The sequence below is a fragment of the Gekko japonicus genome, unplaced genomic scaffold (genome assembly GCF_001447785.1).
Source record: "Gekko japonicus isolate JY-2015 unplaced genomic scaffold, Gekko_japonicus_V1.1 scaffold1609, whole genome shotgun sequence".
Taxonomy (NCBI): Eukaryota; Metazoa; Chordata; class Lepidosauria; order Squamata; family Gekkonidae; genus Gekko; species Gekko japonicus.
This window is the reverse complement of record NW_015166469.1, coordinates 20,513-42,444: the sequence shown is the minus strand read 5'-3', so window position 1 is coordinate 42,444 and position 21,932 is coordinate 20,513. Positions and strand designations below refer to the sequence as shown.

The following is a 21,932-nucleotide window of genomic DNA, read 5'->3' as shown; positions in this document are numbered from 1 at the left end:
TTTACTGTCCTAAATTCAGTTATATGAATGTTATATTTAAGCATGTGTGTTCTATGGTTTGTTGCCGTAATAAATGCCTGACTGACTGACTGACCCAATCACTCTACGTCATTATTATGACACAGTTATTTCATCTAGCTGTTTTTCCTAATTCTTTTGCTATTTTAAAATCATCCTCTAATCCTTGATCTGGTGGGCGATAACAAACTCCCAGAGTTAAGCTTCCTTTTTGGCCCTCTCTTTCCACCCATTGCATTTCTATAAGCAAATCTATTTCTGTTCGATTCTCAGTTTTACTGGACTGTATACTCTCTCTGACATACAGAGCCATTACACCTCTGACTGTTCCCTCCCCATGCCTCCAATATAATTTATATCCAGGAATCACTGTATCCCACTGATTATTGTCATCCCACCAAGTTTCTGAAATGGCCACAATGTCTATGTTCTCTGACACTAAGTACTCCAGCTCCCCCATTTTACTTTGGTCCCCACTGTGGAGAAAGACTGTAATTTTCCTAGGTAGAGGCTGTGGGGGAGGGATAGGTGGAGACAGAAAGCTGAAGATAGAGAGGCAGATAAAGGTAGGTTGGCTGTTGGGTGGGAAGGAAATATGGTTGCCAACTCCAGGTTGGGAAATTCCTGCACATTTGAGAGGTAGAGCCTAGGGAGGGTGGGATTTGAGGAAGGTAGGAAGTACAGGCTGGTATAATGACAGACTCCACTTTCCAAACCAGCAACTTCCTCCATGAGAACTACCATTGCCAGTCTCCAGGTGAGGGCTGGAAATCACCCAGAATTACAACTGTTGTCCAGGTGACGGAGATCAGTTACCCTGGATAAAATGGCTGCTCTGGAGGGTTGCGTCTATGGCATTATAACCTGCTGAGGCTGCTTGCCTCCCCAAGCCTCACTGTCCCAAGGCTTCACCCCCCAAATCTCCAGGAATTTCCCAACTGGGAGCTGGCAGCCCTAAGATGAATTGATCTCTGTAGCTGAGAGATCCATTGTGATTCCCAGACCGCTGCCATTGCTGCTGTGGGCGGGGGAGAACCAAAAATAGAACAAACAGTGAAGGAAAGAAGATATAAAATAATAGTATTATTAAGCTCTTGTCGAAATTAATCAACATCAAAATGGAATAATTCTACAATGAGCATGTGGGAGCATAATATCCAAATAATTCAATGAAAATCCATATTTTATCTACAAGACATACACAAAGTATGATTTCACAAATATTTGATGAGGATGATTACATAAGAAGATTTCAATGATCAGGTTTCAAAAGAAAACTCTTCTAATAAGGGTGCTAGCTTATCTCAGGGGTGGCCAAACTGCAGCTCGGGAGCCACATGTGGCTCTTTCACACAGTCTCTGAATGTTAGTAAAAAGAAAATTTGCGTATTGTTCAATAAAAATGTGTGTGTAATATTTGTTCATGTCTTGTGGCTCTCAAAACATCTGACCTTTATTCTATGTGGCTGTTATGATAAGCAAGTTTGGCCACCCCTGGTCTCTCTCATTTCACTTTCTCAAAGTAGAACCAGTGCTGTCCTTTGCTGTGTATTAACAAACAGGAGTGCTTGATATGGAATTACCCAAACAATTCAAAAACCAGTGTTCTTTGCTGTGTATTAAAAGGATACGATATAACAAATATTAATATATGAAATTACTTGTTCCATAATTAGCAGCCAATTCCTTATCCCAGGATTTATATATATTTGACATGCTCTGTTCCTTTTGCAGAACTTGTGGGATTTGCAAAAGGGCTTTGCTCAGATTGTTCCCCTGCTGTTTCTTAGGATCCACACATATTCTGCCTGGTGAAGGTGGCTGTTACTTAAACCATTTAAAAAGTTGATCTTGGTTGGAACATCTGTTGAATCTTCTTACTTCTTGAGGATTAGGATGAAGAAACAATTTAGGAGCAGGCATTTTTGGATCCCAGTAAATAATTTTCAGATCGTCAAAAATCCCTCCCCCCCCCCCATTTCAAAGTTTCACTGAATAGCAGAAGAAGAAGCCAGTGCCAAACACAAATTCCCAGAGTCCTTCTGCTCCTTGTTCATCTTCCCTCCAGCACAACAGCTGCCCTCCCTGGCTTATGACTGAAAGCTGAATTTCTAGTGACCAGATATTACAGCTAGTATCTTAGTGTGCAGTAGTGTCCCTGCATCAGAATCTCTGTCTTGGGGAAAGAGATGCATATTTCAGTAACTGCAGATTGCCTTTTACTTTGAGCTAAAATTAGATGGGTGGAACATAATTTTTAATGAAATAAATGAAACTAAAACAACAGCAGTACAGTTATTATAACTCACCCTCTTTTATCCAGCAGGAAAAACCCAGTGGCCTTGGTTTAGATAAGCATGTGCAGAGATTTACATATCCACTAAGACTTCTTACTTTCCGTATTCAATATGCTAGAAATGTGAAGGCCTGGGGGGAAAAATGAGGAGGGAGAGGATCCTCTTTTGAATTAGATTAATTGCTGCATTTTACAAGGCTGTGTATGAACAACTCTGGCTGCTGGATCAGACTAGGAAACTGAGTAAGTAGCATCTGTTTGCAAGTGGAACTCTCTGTCCAGCTAGGAATTATATGGTTGGAAGCTTGCTCTATTAGTTATTTGGCCCCCTAACTGGATTGGTGCACCCTAATATAATATCACCAGTAGCCCATATTATTATTATTTGGTTATTTATAGACCACCTTTTTTGCTGAGACGCAAGGTGAATTACATAGTGTAAATCAAGTACAGTCAACAGGATGGGGCATCCAATGAGCAATGCACTAGGGCACTGGTTTCCAAAGTGAGCAATATCGCCCCCTGAGGGGCGCTGGAACGATCCAGGTGGGCGGTAGGAGCCTTGGGTGCAAATTTGTCAATGCATCTTTTTGTCCACTTTTTGAAGGTAGATTTCCAGAGGGGTGCTGAGTCTTTTTTTTCTGAAAAGGGGGTGGTAGACTAGAGATGTAAAATTTCCGGAAATTTTGAAGCTCGGAAAAAAAAACCCGTTTCCCCCCCCCTGTTTTTTTCAGAAAAAAAACAGAAATTTTTGGAAAAATTGAAAAAAATGCTACATTAGCACTTCTTTTGTCGTTTCTAGATTGAAAGTCATTCTGTTACTTTAGGAACATAAAATATGACTATGGACATTTTAACTTGGCATGAAATTATCACAACTAGCATATTAAAATATAGTGTATCCAAACAATTATTACAAACAGAATACCCACCCACATGCAAACACAAAACTGAAACCTTTTTATTTTCTTCTGACAATAGCACCTCCTAAAGGAAGAAATGCATCTTGGTCTTGCACTGGAGAGTTCAGTTTGTAACCGAGGACTTGCTTGTCCTCAGTGCACAGAAATTAGATCAATCTGATACCATATATATATATATATTAGAAATGATTTGGAAAATATTTGAACACCTTGTCTTAAAATATTTTATTCATCATAATAAAATAAAACGTTCCATAATCAATTTTTTTCTTTTCTTTTTTCAATTTTTCCAATTTTTCGGAAAAAAACAAAAAAGCTTCAGGGGAAAAAACGGGGAAAAAACATGTTTTTTTTTTCCGAATTTTTCCGGGTTTTTTCCGGACCTTCACATCTCTATGGTAGACCAATAAGTTTGGGAACCTATGCACTAGGGTTTGGACTACAGAAATCTGGAAACAAAACAGAAATCTCAAACAGAGTTGAAACAAAGCATAGGCTGTTAAACATGGATACATTCAGAGGTGTTGAACTCATTTGTTACAAGGGCCAGATCTGACTTAAACTCACTTTGTCAGGCAGGGCCATGTGTGCCATAAAATGTAATGCCAGGTACCGGAGATTTAAACTGTATAAAGGACAGCAGCTGGTAAGCTCCGAGTTGGTGTATCCTCACTGCAAGGCTCCTTGGGCTGGGGAGGGAGGTGCAAAGGAAAACCCATATGGGCGAACTGGAGAGCCAGGGGTGCAGCACTGGGAAGACACTCCCACTTTGCTTGACTGCTGCAGATGAGGTTGTTCTGCCATGCTCTGCTCTGCCCACTTCCCCGAACAGTCTCCTGTTCCCTCCCTTGGCACTAGTTGCTCATGGAGCCCTGGATGGGCCAGTTCTACCTCCCGGGCCTTATGTTTGACATGCATGCATTAGGTAGTGTAAAAACTACCTAGTCTGGAGCTTACTTACAGTGTTAGGTAGCAATACAGCAGTGTAGATCCCAATCCCTATCCCATTACCAATGCAACTTTAAGAGCATTTCATTACAGTACAGTTCTGTTTATGTGTGCCAAAAGCCCTCTTGAATAATTCCATTTTGCATAGTTTGCAGAAAGCCCAGGAGAGTGGGAGCCTTCCTAACCTTGTCAGGGAGGCCATCCCAATAGGCGGGGGCCACAACAAAGAATGCAGATGTATGGGCATTTATTGATTTTGTCCATTTTCAGGATGGTTCTTGCAGAAGGCCCTGCTGGGATGAGCGAAGTTTGTGTGGTGGAGCACAGGGAGAGAGCCAGTCCTGCAGATAAGAGGAATGAAGGCCTTGAAGGGCTTTGTATGTGATAGTCAGTGCCTTGAATTGAGCCCAGTAACAAATGGACAACCAATGGAATGACTGCAGAATGGGAGTGATGTGCATGTTCCACCCAGCTCCTGATGATAACCTAGCTGCAGCATTTTGAACTAAATGGAGTGTCTGACTAGACTTTGAGAGGAGACCTAAGTAAAGTGCATTCCAGAAGTAATACTGGATCCAGTATAACCCCAAGGCCCTTAACTGAGTCAGAGAGTATTAGCTGAACACCACTGAAAATGGGAAGCACAAGGTGCTTCAAGACATCCACCTTCCCAGCCAGCATCGCTTCTGTTTTGTCCGGGTTTAGTTTCAATTTATTTGCTTTCAGCTGTTCAATCACAGCAGTCAGGCAGCGGCTCAGGGCCTTTTTGAAAGCCTGACAACATGGATGAAAATTATATTTTTTTGTTTAGGGGTGTTATCCTGCCCTGCCCTGCCACCTCAGTACGGTTCCAGCTAAAGTGCATAATCTTCTTGTTTTCAGGTGTGTTTACTAAGATGTCGTCCTCATAGGAAGCACCGAGGCTGAGAAATGTCCTTACAATTAGAATCGCTGCCTCAATGGGAATTCTATCTTTACCTGGTTCTTTCTTTTGGCTTCCATTTTTATTCTTTCCATGAAGTATTCCTAGCCTCTCAAGGTAAGTCTCTGTTGCAGGCCCATTCATTTTAGGTACTGATTGTTTTTGGCTTTTGTAGTTTGCAGTGTATTGACTTAAATAGTACGACTTAATGGAGTACTTTCTAACAGTCTCCTGCAGGGCATCCCACAGAGGCTTTTTCCTTGAAGCTTTTGGGTACCCTTTCTTTGTGTGAATGGAAAACTGCAGAGAAGGCATATGTGAAAGGTACAAGCTGTGCACATATCCGTGAATGAAAGCGTAATTCAAAGCTTGTGCTTTAGTTGGTAAGAAATGACTAGAAGCGTAACTTGACATTTACCTTTTAACAGAAGCAGACTAAACAAATTTGAAGGTCAGCTTGCTAATAAATTTTCAAGGGAATAACTGCATATAGTTTGATTCTTTATAACCCTGTAGAATATTTTTCTTGTCTGATGGAAAAACTCTGAATGTTCATGGTTTAATATATTTGTTTAATTTGGAGTAGTGTTGTAATTGTTTTAAAACTAGGCCCAACATTTTGAATTGTAGGTAGCTAGAAACCATGACTGTCAGCTTTAATGGATTTGGTTGTTCGATTAATCACCCAAACGTTTAATTTATATATTAAAATATTTATGCCTCACCCTTCCTATAGCTCAGGTTGCCTTAAAATTCTAATAAAAAGCACAGTAAAACCCCACATAACTCCCCCCATTAGAAATCCTGACAAATCGAGTAGCCTTGTGCCACCCCCTAAACACTGCTGGAGGTGGCTTCCCCCTCACCTCCCCAGGGTACCTGTTCCATATTTTGGGTGGTAGGATGGAAAAGGCGTGGGCTGTAGTTGATTCCTGGAGCATTACCACACGTAGAGGAACAACTAGCAGATGTCAACCTGAGGATCACAACCTGAGACTGATTAACCTGCAGGGGGCAGTCTTAACTGATAGGCCTCTGAGTGAAATGTGTACTTGTTTTAGATTTTTGCTCTAGTACATTATTTTAGTATTTGTTATTATTATAAAGGACGTCAGTTCCTTTGAAGAGTGGGATAAGTAATCTAATGCTGTCCCTCAAAAGACACCTGTTCAGAGGCATTAATATACACATTTACCTTGGTCCATGGAGTTGATCAATCAACTAAAACATTCTTGAACTGCAATCTGTGCAGGCATTCCAAAATGCTCACCTGTCCTGATAGTGGTTTCTCTCTCTTTGTGGCTCTGAGGTGCCTGAGAATTCCAACTACTGATCAACCAATCAGAGCTCAAAGGTGCTGTTGCAACCGTTTTTTCCTTGTCACCTTGATTGACAGTTGCATAATCCTGTTAAGTAATCTAAAGGTTGAAACAGGATGCTTGCAATCTGCTTCCCAACCAGATCAAATTGTATCATAAAAACATACAAGCCATCTTACCTGAGACTTCACCACTTTGTGAGAAACAGTCTGTTTTAATGCAGTGGACTATGGTTGTTCAATAGCGTTTTGTATCCAGCATGTTGGGGGACAAGAGGGTTCTGCTGCTGCTGCTCTCAGAATAAAATGCAACAGCTTCATGTAATTTATTGACTGTAAACTGTTCTCATCAAGTTACTCAGTGGGATCTTGCATGATTCAGTTTTCTGCAAAGGCAATATGCAATATAAGCTATGCTCTTTTAATTGCTTTTTTGCTTACTTTACCAAAAACTTTGGGGAGGGGGGGAAGCAAGATTGTTAAGGGGCATAATGTTCCCCTTTAGTCCTTTCAACTCCTTACCCACTTTTTTTCTTAGCCAAAGGTGTCTGATACCACTCTTTCCGAGAAAGTGTGCAGCAGTACAAAGTACATTCATTGTCTATCACTTGTGTTTTTGATAGTCAGCTTTCCGTGAACTTGTATAGTTCTTTTTTGAACACGATGATCCAGGAGTTGGTTTCAATAATATCTTTCCGCTTAGGAATCTCTTGTTGGAAGAAAGAGACATTCCTCCAGTGGAAGAGCCTTCACTTAGTGGAAGGGAACCGAAAGATCCAATTCAGTCTAAATAAATTGCGTAGACGGGTTGATGCATGTGTAAATATATATGTGTGTGTGTATGCGTATCTACATATCTATCTATATCTCACACGCATATATATATCACATTCTAGCTGTATCTGAAGAAGTGAGCAGTGCCAGTGTTCCCTCTAAGCTGAGTTAGTGTGAGCTAGCTCACACTAACTCAGCTTAGAGGGAACATTGGCAGTGACTCACAAAAGCTCATACCCTTCCAATTTTTGGGGGTTAATCCTTAAGGTGCTACTGGACTCTTACTCTTTTACACACACACACACACACACACCAGAATTGGCTGGGGAAGGATCTTTATCCCTTTAGCATATTCCCTCATCTCACACTTTATCAGATATCTGGGTTTTCCTGGTTATTGTTTTAGATTTATTGTGTATCTAGGTCTCTCCCCTCCCTGTGTTTTTATCATGGGTGTTTTTCTGATCCTCAAACTGTGTGCCTGTGAAAGCCTGGTAGAGCTTTTGAAGAGTGCTTTCATGGCATTCTGACGTGGGAGGGTAAGCCTCAACTCCTTCATCTTCATGGACATACACAGCCAAACATCCTCCCCTTCATTTGCTCATATAATGCATTCCAAATGGAAGTCATATGCACATAAGCTTGATTTACTAAACTTTTCTTTCCTTTGCTGTTTTTTAAAAAGCCAATCTTAGCTGAAATGTGATGGTTAAAATCAGATATGCCTGGAGTTATTTTAGCTTTGTATTATATAGCAAAACATAGTCTTCAGTTTGAGAGCCAGTTTGGTGTAGCGGTTAGGAGCGCAGACTCTAATCTGGGGAACCCGGTTTGATTCCCCACTCCTCCACATTCAGCTGCTGTGTGACCTTGGATCAGTTACAAGTTCTTTCAGAGCTGTTCTCTCGAGCACTTCTCTCAGAGCTCTCTCAGCCCCACCTTACCTCACAGGGAAGGGAAAGGAGATTGTAAGCTGCTCTGAGACTCCCTTGGGTTGTGAAGGGTGGGGTATAAATCCAGTCTGTTCTCTTCTTCTCTTCTTCATCTGTTCCAAAATAATTTATTTGGAGACATAGTTCAGCACTTCAGTTGTCAGCGTGCTGTTGAAATAAATTTCCATATCCAGTCTAGTCCAGTTACCTTTATTGGCATGTAACCCTTGCAAACCCATATACAACAAAAAACAACAACAACCACAGCATAGAATAATACTTGCAAAAAGGAATCTAAGGTGATATCCAGGGATTTAATTTTGGATTCTAGATAGGTAATCCAGTTAGAGTCATAAGATTCCAGTAGAAGCTGATAGATGTAACTAGAAGGGTCCGAATTGAAAAGAAGGCGAAGCCAATACTTAATTGTAATTAGCCATGCTTTAGTTCTCAACGTGTTCTGGCCACATTCCAGGCATAAAGCTGCATAGGGGACACACATTGGCACCCCAAAGATTTTCCTCAGGAAATAGGACTGAGGCTGTCCTATGAGATTTTCAGTTGTATTGATCCAAATAGGCACCCCATATAATAACTGGGGCCCTATTTTTAGCATTAAAGGCTTTTAAAGCAGCAGGTATATACTGGTTACCTCTTCCTGAAAAATAAAATTGGGAAATTCCTGCCGCATTTACTTTGGCCGTATTGATTGCTGTTTTTCGGTGACATACCCAAGAGGCGTTGTATTGAAAATGAACACCAAGATATTTGAAGACCATTGATTTTCCAGTCATGAAACTTCCAGGAGTTGGAAAAGACCACTAATTTGGACTTCTCATAATTTAACTCCAGGTAGTTGGCAGCACAATATTCATAGCAGCGATCAAGTAAACGCTTTAACCCCAAATGAGTCGATGACAAAAGGACTGCGTCATCAGCGGACAGCAGTAAAGATATATGCGTAGAGCCAAGTCTAGGGCTGTGTCCATCAACTGAAGACAGAAAAGGGGCAAAGTCATTAAAAAAAAGATTGAAAAGGGAAGGGGCCAAAATACAGCCCTGCTTAACCCCTTTATTTATATTGATCATTGATGTAAGTCTTCCAGAGGGAGAGCATCTAATCTGACAAGATGTAGCCATATACAATTTCCTGATAAGGAATAGTAATATCTTATCAGGAAGCAAATGATCACGTTTCCTCCAGAGTAAGTTCCTCGAAACAGAGTCAAAGACCCCTTTAAAGTCCAGAAAGGCAGCCTAAAGCTTAGCCTTTCTTCTTTTTGTATATTTATTTATCAAGTGAGAGAGGAGGGTACAGTGATCAAGAGGCGATTTCCCCTGGCTGAACCCTATTTGCTCAGGACCAAGGATCTTAGAAGATGAGGTCCAGTTAAGGAGCTTTAGTTGTAAGAAGTTGGCATATAATTTCCCTATTACAGAAAGTAAACTTATTGGCCTATAGTTGGAAGGGTTATGTAGTGGTCCCTTCTTATAAATGGGCACAATAATGGCATTGGTAGGTATCTGACCCGTTTTATTTATCACTGTAAAAAGGGAGGCCAAGGGGGAGGCCCACCAGTCTGCATCAGCTTTCAAGATTTCTGGAATAAAATTTCCATATCATATTTTTTCCACAAGAGGGAGCTAGCAAAGCAGCCTTCAGAAACGTTGAAAACTGTAACCAGTATATGACTAGATAACTGAACCAGAGCAGAACTTTTCACACTATGGGATCCAAGGAGATAAGATGGGGTAGAAATGTTTTAAATAATATAAATATTTTTGTTCTAGGATTGTTAGTGTCATAATGTACCGTATTTAGAGAACTTAAAAGTACCCTATATAGCAAGCTAGCAAGATTAAATGTTCTTCCATAAAACTCAACAGTTTTGTGTTCAAAATGTACACATTTGAGCACTCAATAACTAGGGTCATTTTATCTTTATTTTTAGGAATGGGCTGAATTCAAGATTAGAGTCTTGGCTGATTGCCCATCCAAAACCTACCACAAACTTACACTTTAGTATTTTAATACCAGTTCTGAGTCCAATGGCACCTTTAAGACCAACAAAGTTTTGTTCACAGTATAAGCTTCCACACAAAAGCTTGTACCATGAATAAAACTTTGTTGGTCTTAACGGTGCCACTGGACTCAAACTTTGTTCTGCTGCTTCAGACCAACACTGCTACCCCACCTGAATCTAATACCAGTTCTATGAAAGGCAGACTGGGTGCTGAAGTTTCCTTGGCTGTTTTGCCATTTGAGAAATTACTGTGCATGTAGAGTAATGTCAGACCTCGCTGTAGGAGATTTCATGAGACTGACTGGACATTTGCAGAATCCATAATCCAGGTCAGTGCCTGTTGTCAGGTAATCTTTAACTGAATGCAGTAGATAAGTCATCAAACAGATTTGTCCAGGATGGCAGGACTGTATTGGAGCAAATCTAGTCCCATGTGACATGAATAGTGTCATATAAGCAAAGAGGAACCAGCATGATGTAGTGGTTAAGAGTGGCAGACTCTAGTCTGGAGAACCGGGTTCGATTCCCTGCTCCTCCACAGGAAGCGAAGCCTGCTCTCAGTCCCACCTACCTCACAAGGTGCCTGTTGTGGGGAGAGGAAGGCAAGGCAATTGTAAGCCACTCTGAAAAAGAAAGAGATTGGATTTATACCCTGCTCTTCGCTACCCAAAGGAGTCTCAGAGTGGTTTACAGTCTCCTTTCCCTTCCCCTCCCTACAACAGACACCCTGTGAGGTAGCTGGGGCTCAGAGAGCTCTCTTGAGAACTGCCCTTGAGAGCTCTGAAAGAACTTATGACTGACCCGAGGTCACACCAGCAGCTGCACGTGGAGGAGTGGGGAATCAAACCCGTATCTCCCAAATTAGAGTCTGCACTTTTAACCACTACACCAAACTGGCTCTCCAGTTTGGCTCTTCAGTTGAGACTCCTTAAGGGAGGGGAACACGGGGTATAAAAATCAACCCTCTTTCTCCTTCTCCTCTTCTCCTCTTCCTCTTCTCCTCCTCCTTATGTTCAGTTCCTCCAATCTAAGTCCTTTTAAGTCAGTGATTTAGGATGGAGCAACTCTTCATCAGATTACATCACAGCCCTGTACATACAGCCCCTCCACACACTGACTGAATGTGTGTGGAAAGGAGACAGAAGTGTGCTAGGATTGCCTCTGCATGATCCCTGGTTTGTGAGCATGGCACCTAGATGTGGAGGCAGTGTCCTCAAGTATGTTCTCTTCCTGTGATTGGAGATGCTGGTTTGCGAATGTTGCTGGTCATAGGGAGGGAGTGTCCACATGGACGCTGCCTCTGCTTGTAGGTGCTGTGCTTGTGAGCCGGAGATCACATGGAGGTGGGGCTATACCCATTCGCCTTTTTGTTGTTGTTGTTCAATGTGTGTAGAGGTCATGTATAAGATAAAAGCCAATAAGGATCTGAGAGGGAAGAATACTTAGTAACCCAGCATGGGCAAGTTTCCTGGGAGTGAATGAGCCATTCCTGGTCTCTGTTAATATCTTTTCACACACCAACAATCCTGTGCATGAGAAAATAAGTACCACTACTAAGCCAGTAATTAAGAAGGAGATGATCAGAAACAACTCTTTAAGATTTCCCACTTTGCCCCAGTCTAGTCATGTTAAACAAGACATGTCAGCTTTGTAAAATGAAGCTATTTTAATTTTTTAACCTCTCAAATTTTCTCTGATCAGTACATTGGACAAGTGCTTTGGAAATGAATAAAAAGCTTTGAAAACATTAGAGTATTGAGAAAGATCTTCCACCACAGTGGATTAGGCGGGTGCAAGACCTTTGCAGTATTTGAAATGGTTGCTTACCATCTCCCGTCTGTGGCTGGAAAGCTGTGTCAAAGTATCTGTCGATGTTACTGAGGCAGTGTGAGTATAATAGTCCATGAAGTTATATGTTTATTAAACATAACATTTCCAGTCTAACATGTCTGGTTGATTTCTGTGAGGGCAGAGGTACTGGATCAGGAGGGTCTTTCAGATTACCAGGTAAAAAGGAAAAATTGTCAGAGAAGGCAATACTTTTCCTTGAGATTTATCTTAGGTGTCGCAAAGTGAAAGGAAAAACTCATTTTGTTGAGAAATGAATTTCTTCAGGTAGATATTATGAATCCCTTCAGAACACCAAGGGTGATAAATCACGAGTTTGACTCTTCACTCCACAAGCCCTTTTCCTCAGCTATAGTTAAAATTGTGAGCCTTAGAGGAAGTCTTTTCTTCAGTGAAGCTTTAAAATGGGATTTGACAAGTCTTTGTTAGAAACAAATTGTTGGCAAGAGTACATTTGATACCTAATGGATTATACATGAGAAAATTTTGCAAAACATTTTTCATTTCTTTGTTTAGGTATTTTCATAAGTAGTCACCTACTATGAAGGGCCAGCATTTATATTGATATATGTTTACTAAAGCGTTCAACCAAACAATTTTAATTGATTAATAATCTGCAATTAAATTAGAAGATTACCAGTATCTCAGTCCAGGTGGTTTCTATGAGATACTTAAGTGAGATAAAATTTAATATGAGATAGCAATTCAGAAACATTTGTATGAAAAGTGCACAGTTTTGTTCTTTGTATTATTGGTAGAGACTAGATAAAGTTGCCTTAAGGATCTGATCTGTTCAGTAGGCCAGTGATTAACCATCCCCAACATATACCATGAGAAATATATCTTATAATAATTCTATTTTCTGATTTGATAGAAATTAAGTATATTAGGATCACTGCATTTCTGTGTCTTGCTGTATGGTAAAACTGATAGAACATCCTGTTATTTAAACAAAATTAGAGATCAGTTAACTTCTCATACTGAATATTATCTGTTCTGGCAGAATATGAAGAGGAACTTGACCGAACATTTGATCTGGAAACTGATACAATGTTTTGGGGACTGAAAAAGGTACAGTAAATAATGTAACTATGGTATTATTTGTAGTTGAAATATTTATGGGAATTCATTTTGAATTATCATTCAGTGAACTATAATGGGCTTTGATAACTGGCTTATTGGATGAAGAAAGAACAATGTGGTCAAACTTGAGTCTGCCCCATGCTGTATTATCAGGATGACATGGTTGGACCTTTCAGTGGAGAAAGCTATAGCTAGGGCTGTCTAAAACTTTGCTGATTTGTTCATTGCGCTTGTATGTGCATGTGCAGTACAGTATAGCTTTAGGGATCAGCATCAGAGCCACTTACTGCCACCATCTGCATATGAGCTAAAATGTATTATAAAAATTAGTGTAGATTTTTCTTCTCTTTTGTGTGTGTGTGTGTACACATGCATGTGCTCAGGACTATGAAAACTCAGCGGTTTATGAACTGTTCCTTCTTTCTCCAGTCTAATAGACTGCTCTCTGCATATTCTATGTACCTTGGTCATCATATATTTAGATGACATAATAAACAAGCTTAAATTGGTGAAATAGGAAAAAGGATGAATAAAACAGCATCTCCTTTCTCCTCTTACTTCCCTATGCCACTAGTCGTCATTTTAGAACATGGATGAGGTGGCAGCCTCTTGAAAGCGTTTGACTGGAATCAGTGATGATTCTGTAGATCACTAGCTGCATTCTGAATGGTGCCCAGCTGAAAACAGAGGTCATCCCCCCCCCCCGAGCATCCACTTTCTGTCTCCTACCCAATGCGGCCATCCTCCTATACATATGGCTCTTCACAGTTCCATATCCCTCTTTCAGTCAACATTTTTCCCATTAGTATCTCCTGTCAACACTATTTCCCCTCCATTTTTATATGTAAGACAAGGTAGAAGAAGATATGAAAGGTAACAGTGACAGTTGAAAGATTCAGGTGGGTAGCCAAGTTGGTCTGAAGCAGCAGAGCAAAAATTGAGTCCAGTGGCACCTTTAAGACCATCAAAGTTTTATTCTGGCTATAAGCGTTCATGTCCACATACACTTCTTCAGATACATTGAAACAGAAATCTCCAACCATTACATATAAGTAGAGGGTATTGCCAGGAAGGGCTAATTAGAGTCAAGATGCATAAGTAACTCAGCAGTAAATATAGCTAAGAATGGATTAAGGCAACTGGTAAGACCTGTGAATAGCAGCAAATTAGCATACATCATAATAAAAGAGTTTACAAACAGATGTGAGAACTGAATGATATTAGCATCTCTGTTAAGCCCTGGGGGTTTCATTGTCCAGAGTGTTGTAATAATCACATAATAATAATGAGCATACACATGAAAGCTTATACCCAGAATAAAACTTTGTTGGTCTTAAAGGTGCTACTGGACTCACTTTTTTTCAGTGACAGTAGAAGAAATTTTTACCTGAATTTTCTCCAGTGTTTTCTGTACAAAAACAGTGGCTCTAACTATTGAGTAAGATGCAGCAAGGGTTCTGTAAGGGAAGATCTTCTCCCAATAACCTGTTAGTGTTCTTTGAGGGGGTGAAAATATATGTGGACAAAGGGGACCCTATAGATGTTGTTTACCTTGACTTGCGGAAAGTTCCTCATCAAAGGCTCCTAAGTAAGCTCAATAGTAATGGGATAAAAGGACAAGTCCTTTTGTGGATCAAAAACTGGCTAATTAATAGGAAAAAGAGAGTGAGTATAAATGGGCAATTTTCTCAGTGGAGGGTGGGAAGCAGTGGGGTACCACAGGGATCAGTACTCGGTCCGATGCTTTTTACCTTGTTTATTAATGATTTGGAGTTGGGAGAAAGCAGTGAAGTGGCTAAATTTGCAGATGACATGAAGTTGTTCAGGGTGGTGAGAACCAGGGAGAATTGTGAGGCACTCCAAAGGGATCTGTCGAGGATGGGTGAGTGGGCGTCAATGTGGCAAATGGGGTTCAATGTATCCAAGTGCAAAGTGATGCACATTGGAGCCAAAAATCCTAACTACAAATGCACGTTGAAAGAAGTACTTTTCTCCCTTTCTCATAATACAAGAACTCGTGGGCACTCAATGAAATTGCTGAGCAGTTGGGTTAGAACAGACAAAAGGAAGTACTTCTCCACCCAAAGAGTGATTAACACATGGAATTCATTGCCACAGGAGGTGGTGGCAGCTACAAGTATGGATGGCTTCACGAGGGAATTAGATAAACATATGAAGCAGAGGTCCATCAGTGGTTATTAGCCACAAGCTATAGATAGGAACTCTCAGTCTGGGGCAAGTGATGCAATGTATTCTTGATGCTTGGGAGGGCAACAGTGAGAGGGATTCTAGTGTCCTGGCCCCACTGCTGGCCCTCCTGATGGCACCTGGTATTTTTGGCCACTGTGTGACAGCGTGTTGGACTGGATGGGCCATTGGCCTGATCCAACATTGACTTATCTTATGTTCTCTTTTTTGTTCCTGTTCTTAACAGTGTGTTTTCATGAGACATATCACTGAATTTTCACCTAGATCAAAATACAGCAAATTTGGTGGGGTTTCACTTATTGAGAACCATCTGTAGATCTTTGAGAGGAGCAAATAGAGTTTCTGGTGTCATTCCTCACCAGGGATGGGGGGTGAAAAGAAGCAGTGTTCCTATGCATTGCAAGATCACCAGATTTTGCTTGGAGTGAAATAGAGTAGCATCAGGAGATGAGTCTGTGGCCTGCTTTTGAAGAATGGATCTAGAGCTCTTTAGCGAGGATATTCGTATTCTAATGAGAGATCCATCTGTTCTGGATTTCTCTTATTCTTGGAAACTGGATGATCTGAGGACCACATAAGAGAAGTTTAGCCCCGTGTCATCCAAATACTTCAAAACAAGATTCTTGAATTATTTGCCCACACCTTACACTGGAGTTATTTTGTATGCATTTTACATGTGATATAAAATGTTTATGAACAATTGCAGGAATCTTTGGTATTTTAGTTAGAACTAGAAGCATATAGCCAAAGATTTAGGGCATTAATTCAAATCAATATGTGAAAGTCATTCTATATTTCTGAAGCTTCTGCGCATTTATATTTCTCCTCCCTGCCCTTTCTTTGTCTAATTTCTGTACCATCCCAAGACTGGCTGTCTCCTCTTCCCATTTTTCTGCTTTTCCAGACCACCTTTACCAGATCTCCTGTTGACCATGGCATGCTGCTTTCTCAAGCCTTTGTTTGTTCTTTTTCTGGGCCTTGCTTGGGACGATACTACCTGCCCTGCTTCTTCCTAGTTTTTGAATAGCTTGGTCAGTACCAGAGAGAGAGTCTTAGTATAAGAGCAACTCAGCCAATGGCAAGGAGTGACCCTTAGCAACAGAGCATCCACTAGTTCTTTTGATTACCTGGAGTGATAGCGCTAGACATAAACGATTCCTCATCACCACTGTACCCTCCTCCTCCTCCATTGCCACCAAGTGCCTTAGCACATTATGATAAAGATGTTAATTAAACATCTTTAAGAAATTGGATGTTCCTTCTCTTTAGTGATTTCACAAGGGCGACGGGCATGGGGGGGGGAGTACAGAGCTGTGTTGTGTTAAAACTTGTGTGATGACTTTAACATACTTTATGGTAAAGCAAAAATTAATCCCTTTGTACATATTTGAAATCAATGCCACGCTTCTCACAGTATGAATTCATTCCCAGAGACAGTGATAGCTGTCTGCTTTCTGTTCTAATTTGGATATTCCTTTTGATCAACATAGTGCAAAGGATATATTGTTGGCAGTCTTCCTGAAAATATCTCCTGCAAGCAAATGCTGCCAATCAGACAATGATAAAAAAAATGTTGGAGAAGAGAGTGCCGTTACATTTATTTATTACTTCTATATACAATCGGTACAATGCATAAATGATACTCAGTGGCTCAGGAGGCACTTGTGGCTCTTCTGAGCACTGGTCACCATTTAGGGGTGCCGGCTGTTGCTGGCAGCCCCTGAGAGTTTATAAGAAAAGGGCAGGAGTGATGTCAAAGTGTGTGACACCATGATGTTACTTTTTGTTATGTGCTTAGAAGTGGTAATGTTGTGATACTCTAGGAATTTACCAATCTCTATGGTAAACAATGTCTCTCCCCCCCCCTTTATTTTTGCTGCGGCTGCTCTAGTGAGTGGCAGCGGGATCCCTGGCCACCCTATCCCCAATGTTAGCACCTGCCTCATATTTCTGGAAAATGCACAATGTCCTTGTCTGGTGGGGCTTGTTGTTGGCAGGTGGATTCCACCTCAAAAGTGCTGCAGTTGGAGGTGCAGGGAAGCTGTGAGCCTCTCTGAGGTGCAGGCCTCATGCTAGCAATGGAAGTAAACGTGGCTTTTTTACATGCACACATGAAGCTGCCATATCCTGAATCAGACTATCTGTCCACTAAGGTCAATATTGTCCACTCAGACTGGTGGCAGCTCTTCAGAGTTTCAGGATGAGGTCTTTCACCATCACCTACTGCCTGGTACTTTCAACGGGAGATGCCAGGGATTGAATGTGGAACCTAATGCATACCAAGCAGGTGCTCTTCCACTGAGCTACAGCCCCTCCTTTTCATTGAAGATAATTGTGAATGTGGCTCTTTTTGAGCCACAGAGTGAGTACTACTGAATTAAATATTTCTAGCTTTCCTTTCTCTAGAGAAAAAATGGGACTTAAAGGTGGGTAAAATAAACTAAAATAATAAATTCTCAAGAATAAAATCTCAATATAAGCACGTTTCCCTGATATGCTAATCATTGTCCAGCTGTAAAACTCTTCTTGATAGCTCAGCTTTGCTGAACTTCCTAAAAATTGGATGGGTAGCTTATTGATGAAACTGTCTTTGGAAACCTGTACTGTGTAATTGGGCCTGCCACAGAAAAGGCCCAGGATAGTACTGTGGCCTAGTTTACTTGTAGGGTTGCCAGCCTCCAGGTGGGGCCTGGGGATCTCCCGCTTTTACAACTGATCCCCGGCCGACAGAGATTAGCTCCCCTGGAGAAAATGGATGCTTTGAAGGGTGGACTCTATGGCATTGTATTATGTTGAGGCCCCTCTCCTCCCCAAACCACGCCCTCTCCTGGCTCCACCCCCAAAGTCTCCAGGTATTTTCCAACCTAGACTTGGCAACCCTATTTACTTGCCCAACAGAAAGAACTGATAGGAAGAACTACTGAGACTTGGAGTTGCTGCATAGGTTCATACCAGGAGAGACAGTTAAGAATGTAGGTCCCAGGCTAAGGACTTTAAAGTTAGTAAGCAGCAGTTTAAACTGAATTTGGAAACACAAAACAACTGCTGCAGCAGGCTCGTAGCTACAGTGGGGCATCGTGGGGCTAGGCCTCCTGACTTACAAGCAAGGCCTCCTGACTTCCCATCCAGCCCAGGGCCCCCGAGTGGCAGCAGGTGTGGGGAAAGAGCCAGGTATTCCTTTAATTCGATTAGCCAGTGCCCCCTAAGAAATTTAAATGCCCCCTGACTTTAAAAATCCTGGCTACAGGCCTGTGCTACAATGATCTTGATATGGGAGCCAAGTGCAACTAGCTCCAAACAATAGTCAAGCCACCATATTCGAGATCAGTTCAAGTTTCCAGTTTGTCTTCAAGGACAGCCCCCCTCCCCATTCGGCATGTTACATTAGTCCAGCCTTGAGGTTACCATAGCTTGGATTACTATGACCGGCTGAATCTAAAAAGGGAGATAACTTACTTGCAAAATGCGACTGGAATAAAGCTCTTTTGTCATTATAGGTGCCTATTTTTCTATAACTTTCAAAACTTTGATGAAATTAATCAAAGCAAGACTTACCTCTTCTAAAGAGAGTAGTGTAATACCCTACAATGTAGCAGCTTTCTTTCTTTCTTTCTTTCTTTCTTTCTTTCTTTCTTTCTTTCTTTCTTTCTTTCTTTCTTTCTTTCTTTCTATATATATTTACAGCTAAGCTGAGAGAGATCTCACTCCATCTACACGTGTTTCTTTGTACTGATTGTGTGTTATTTGTGTGTTATTAAAAAACAACAACACCATCCTCAAAACTTTTTAAAGAGTGGCGTTATGTAGCCTTTAAAAATAAATTTGAAAAACCAGAAAAAAATAACATGGTGGATTAGAAGGCTTTGAGGAAGAGGCTTGGAAAATATGCTGGTTGGGTACATTTCGTCACAGGCATGACCACTGAGCTTGAACAAAGTTATCAGTTGACAAGAAGGATCGGGAGCTTTGTGGAAAACCCTTTGAGCAACAGAATTCTAACAGGAAGCATCTATTTTGCTGTCAAACAAAGCTAAATGTATCTATTTTGGTAATCAATATTTCTCTATACATGTAAATCACTGGAAGAAAATATTCCATGTTGTGGCAACTGCTGAAAATTGGGCCATCTTTCTTTGACTAATGTATACAGTCTTGTGTGCAGGGACTTCAACCAAGTATTGTATGTTGTGCTACCAGTTATATTGTTGTATATTATTGCTAAGATGGCCTTTAGGTCAGCTCCCAGAGCTTCTAGCAAAAGAGGCTTAGAACTAGAGATGGCTTGGTTGGAACCTATTAATGTATCATCATATTTGTTTCATAATAATTCTGGCTTTCTTTTTAGTTCAGGAATGAGGAGCAAATATTACACGTAAATTTTACTTACAGTCTTTTCCTCCAGTATGCTTCCAAGTTTCATATCAGTTTTATGAATGGATTCAATCTATGCCTAGGATCCCATGGACTTTGAATGGACCTTTTGGATGGAGTGGGGCAGAGGATATATACTATGGCTTCTTTTTTGTCATTTAATTGTGTCACAGATATCCAATCTTTACATGAAAAAGGTATGTCATTTAAGGTACATTTGTTTTTCCATAATTGTTCCCACTTTGTTTATGTATGGGAATTGCATTGGGCCCCCGTGTGGGGAGAAAGGAAGACAACAATGGCTTACTTTTAAGAATGCCAGTTGTTTAAATATTTTTTCTATTAGATTTGTACCTGTTTTCCCCTAAGGTGTGCAGTGTGTTTTAACCTGGGAACAAAAAATGAAGGCTAACAAATGAAGGCTCAAAAATGGCTGAGGAATCGTGGTTTTCCCAGGCATCATTAAAAAGCTGGAACAAAATGATGTGGCATACATGTGGCTGCTAAAAATTGTTCTGTGTCTTCTTTCTGATAATGTCTAGTCAAACAAAACCTGAATAATCACAGTGAAACTTTTTCAGCCAATGAAGATAGATGAGGATCGGTACCCGTGTTAGTCCAGTTAGTTAGAAAAGAGTAAAAGTCCAGTAGCACCTTAGAGACTAGCAAAATTTGTGGTAGGGTATGAGCTCTCATGAGTCACTGCTCACTTCTTCGGGTTAAAGACTAACAAAATTTGAGGTAGGGTATGAGCTTTTGTGAGTCACTGCTCACTTCTTCGGGTTACAGACTAACAAAATTTGTGATAGGATATGAGCTTTTGTGAGTCACTGCTCACTTCTTCGGGTTAAAGACTAACAGAATTTGTGGTAGGTTGTGAGTTTTCATGAGTCACTGCTCACTTCTTCAGGTTAAAGACTAGCAAAATTTGTGGTAGGGTGTGAACTTTCGTGAGTCACTGCTCACATCTTCCGGTTTGGTGTAGTGGTCAAACCAGTTTGGTGTAGTGGTTAAGTGTGCAGACTCTAATCTGGGAGAACCAGGTTTGCTTCCCCACTCCTTCACTTGCAGCTGCTGGATGACTTTGGGCAAGCCATAGTTCTGTCAGAGTTGTCCTTGAAAGGGCAGTTTCTGTCAGAGCTCTCTCAGCCCAACCTACCTCACAGGGTGTCTGTTGTGGGGAGGGGAAGGGAAAGGAATTTGTAAGCCACTCTGAGACTCTGATTGAAGGGCAGGGTATAAATCCAATCTCCTCCTCCTCCTCCTCCACCACCTGCCTGTTGTCTAATCAGCAACAGCAAACTGTTACTTTGTTCTCAGCAGTGTACCCAAAGTCCATTTTATGGATCCATTCAAGCTGAAAATAGTTTCGAGATTCACAATTTATAGAATTATGTACCTGAATTATAACATGTTTATACAGAATGTTTAATGTTTCTTCTTACAATGTATTGATAAGTGTGCTGTAGTTATCTGAAAATGAAGTAATCAGTTCATAGTAATTCTAGCAGTTTTGGAAGTTGTCAAATTGGGTGCCATTTCTGAGAGTATGCTGAACCCTAGCAACAAAATTTCAGGGTGTTTAGTGGGCTGCAGCAGAAAAGGAAAGAGGGAAAAGTCTGCAGGGTCTATGGACTGCTGGACAAACAGCAGTGGCTTATATCCATCTGTATCATTAAGCAAACGGTGACCCATTTGTTGGGGGTATCCTGCAGACAAATGACTTTTTCTGCTGCTTTTTTACACAAGTGAGAGGCTTTTGCGGTAATGGGAAATACCAAGAACCTGGTATTTTAGCAGTTTCAGCTGGTAGGCTTTATAAAGCTATCTCAAGTCCCTAAATGAATTATCTCAGCTGGAACAGAGATGTGGCCAGCAGCAGTTATGGTTCATAGGGTCTGTATTGGAAGCATTGAACAAGGCCATCCTTGCCGTGCTCTGGCAGCTGTCCACTGTGTCACTTTGCATTTATTATTATATTTTATGCTTCTATTCCTTTTTGGAAGATACACTGAGATATTTGTATTATGAGAATGGTGAGGTGGACAGAGTATAGGACTTAAACCTCAAAGGCCTGGTGCCTAATTGGTATGAAACATACCTAAAGATGGAGGGAAACCCCCCCCCCCATTTTTGTTGCCTTGTAGGATACAAATGTGATAAGTAAGTCCAACTAAATAAAGACACCTACATTGATCCTATGAGGCAGAATTCTCCATTGCTAAACCTGGGATCGGAGAAATTGTATGTTGCTTGTGAAGATATGG

At 40.9% G+C, this 21,932-nt stretch overlaps 1 protein-coding gene across 1 annotated transcript in view; it reads left to right on the top strand.

Annotated features, from left to right (window-relative positions):
- Positions 1 to 21,932, top strand: part of LOC107111174 (protein-cysteine N-palmitoyltransferase HHAT-like) — a gene marked incomplete at its 3' end in the record, with an annotated part of 45,054 nt that overhangs the window by 4,532 nt on the left and 18,590 nt on the right. Inside the window, exons 2-4 of the mRNA XM_015412103.1 lie at positions 5,068 to 5,224; positions 13,007 to 13,074; positions 19,749 to 19,862. Coding sequence (XP_015267589.1) covers positions 5,116 to 5,224; positions 13,007 to 13,074; positions 19,749 to 19,862 — 291 coding nt within the window. The remainder of the gene's footprint in view (positions 1 to 5,067; positions 5,225 to 13,006; positions 13,075 to 19,748; positions 19,863 to 21,932) is intronic.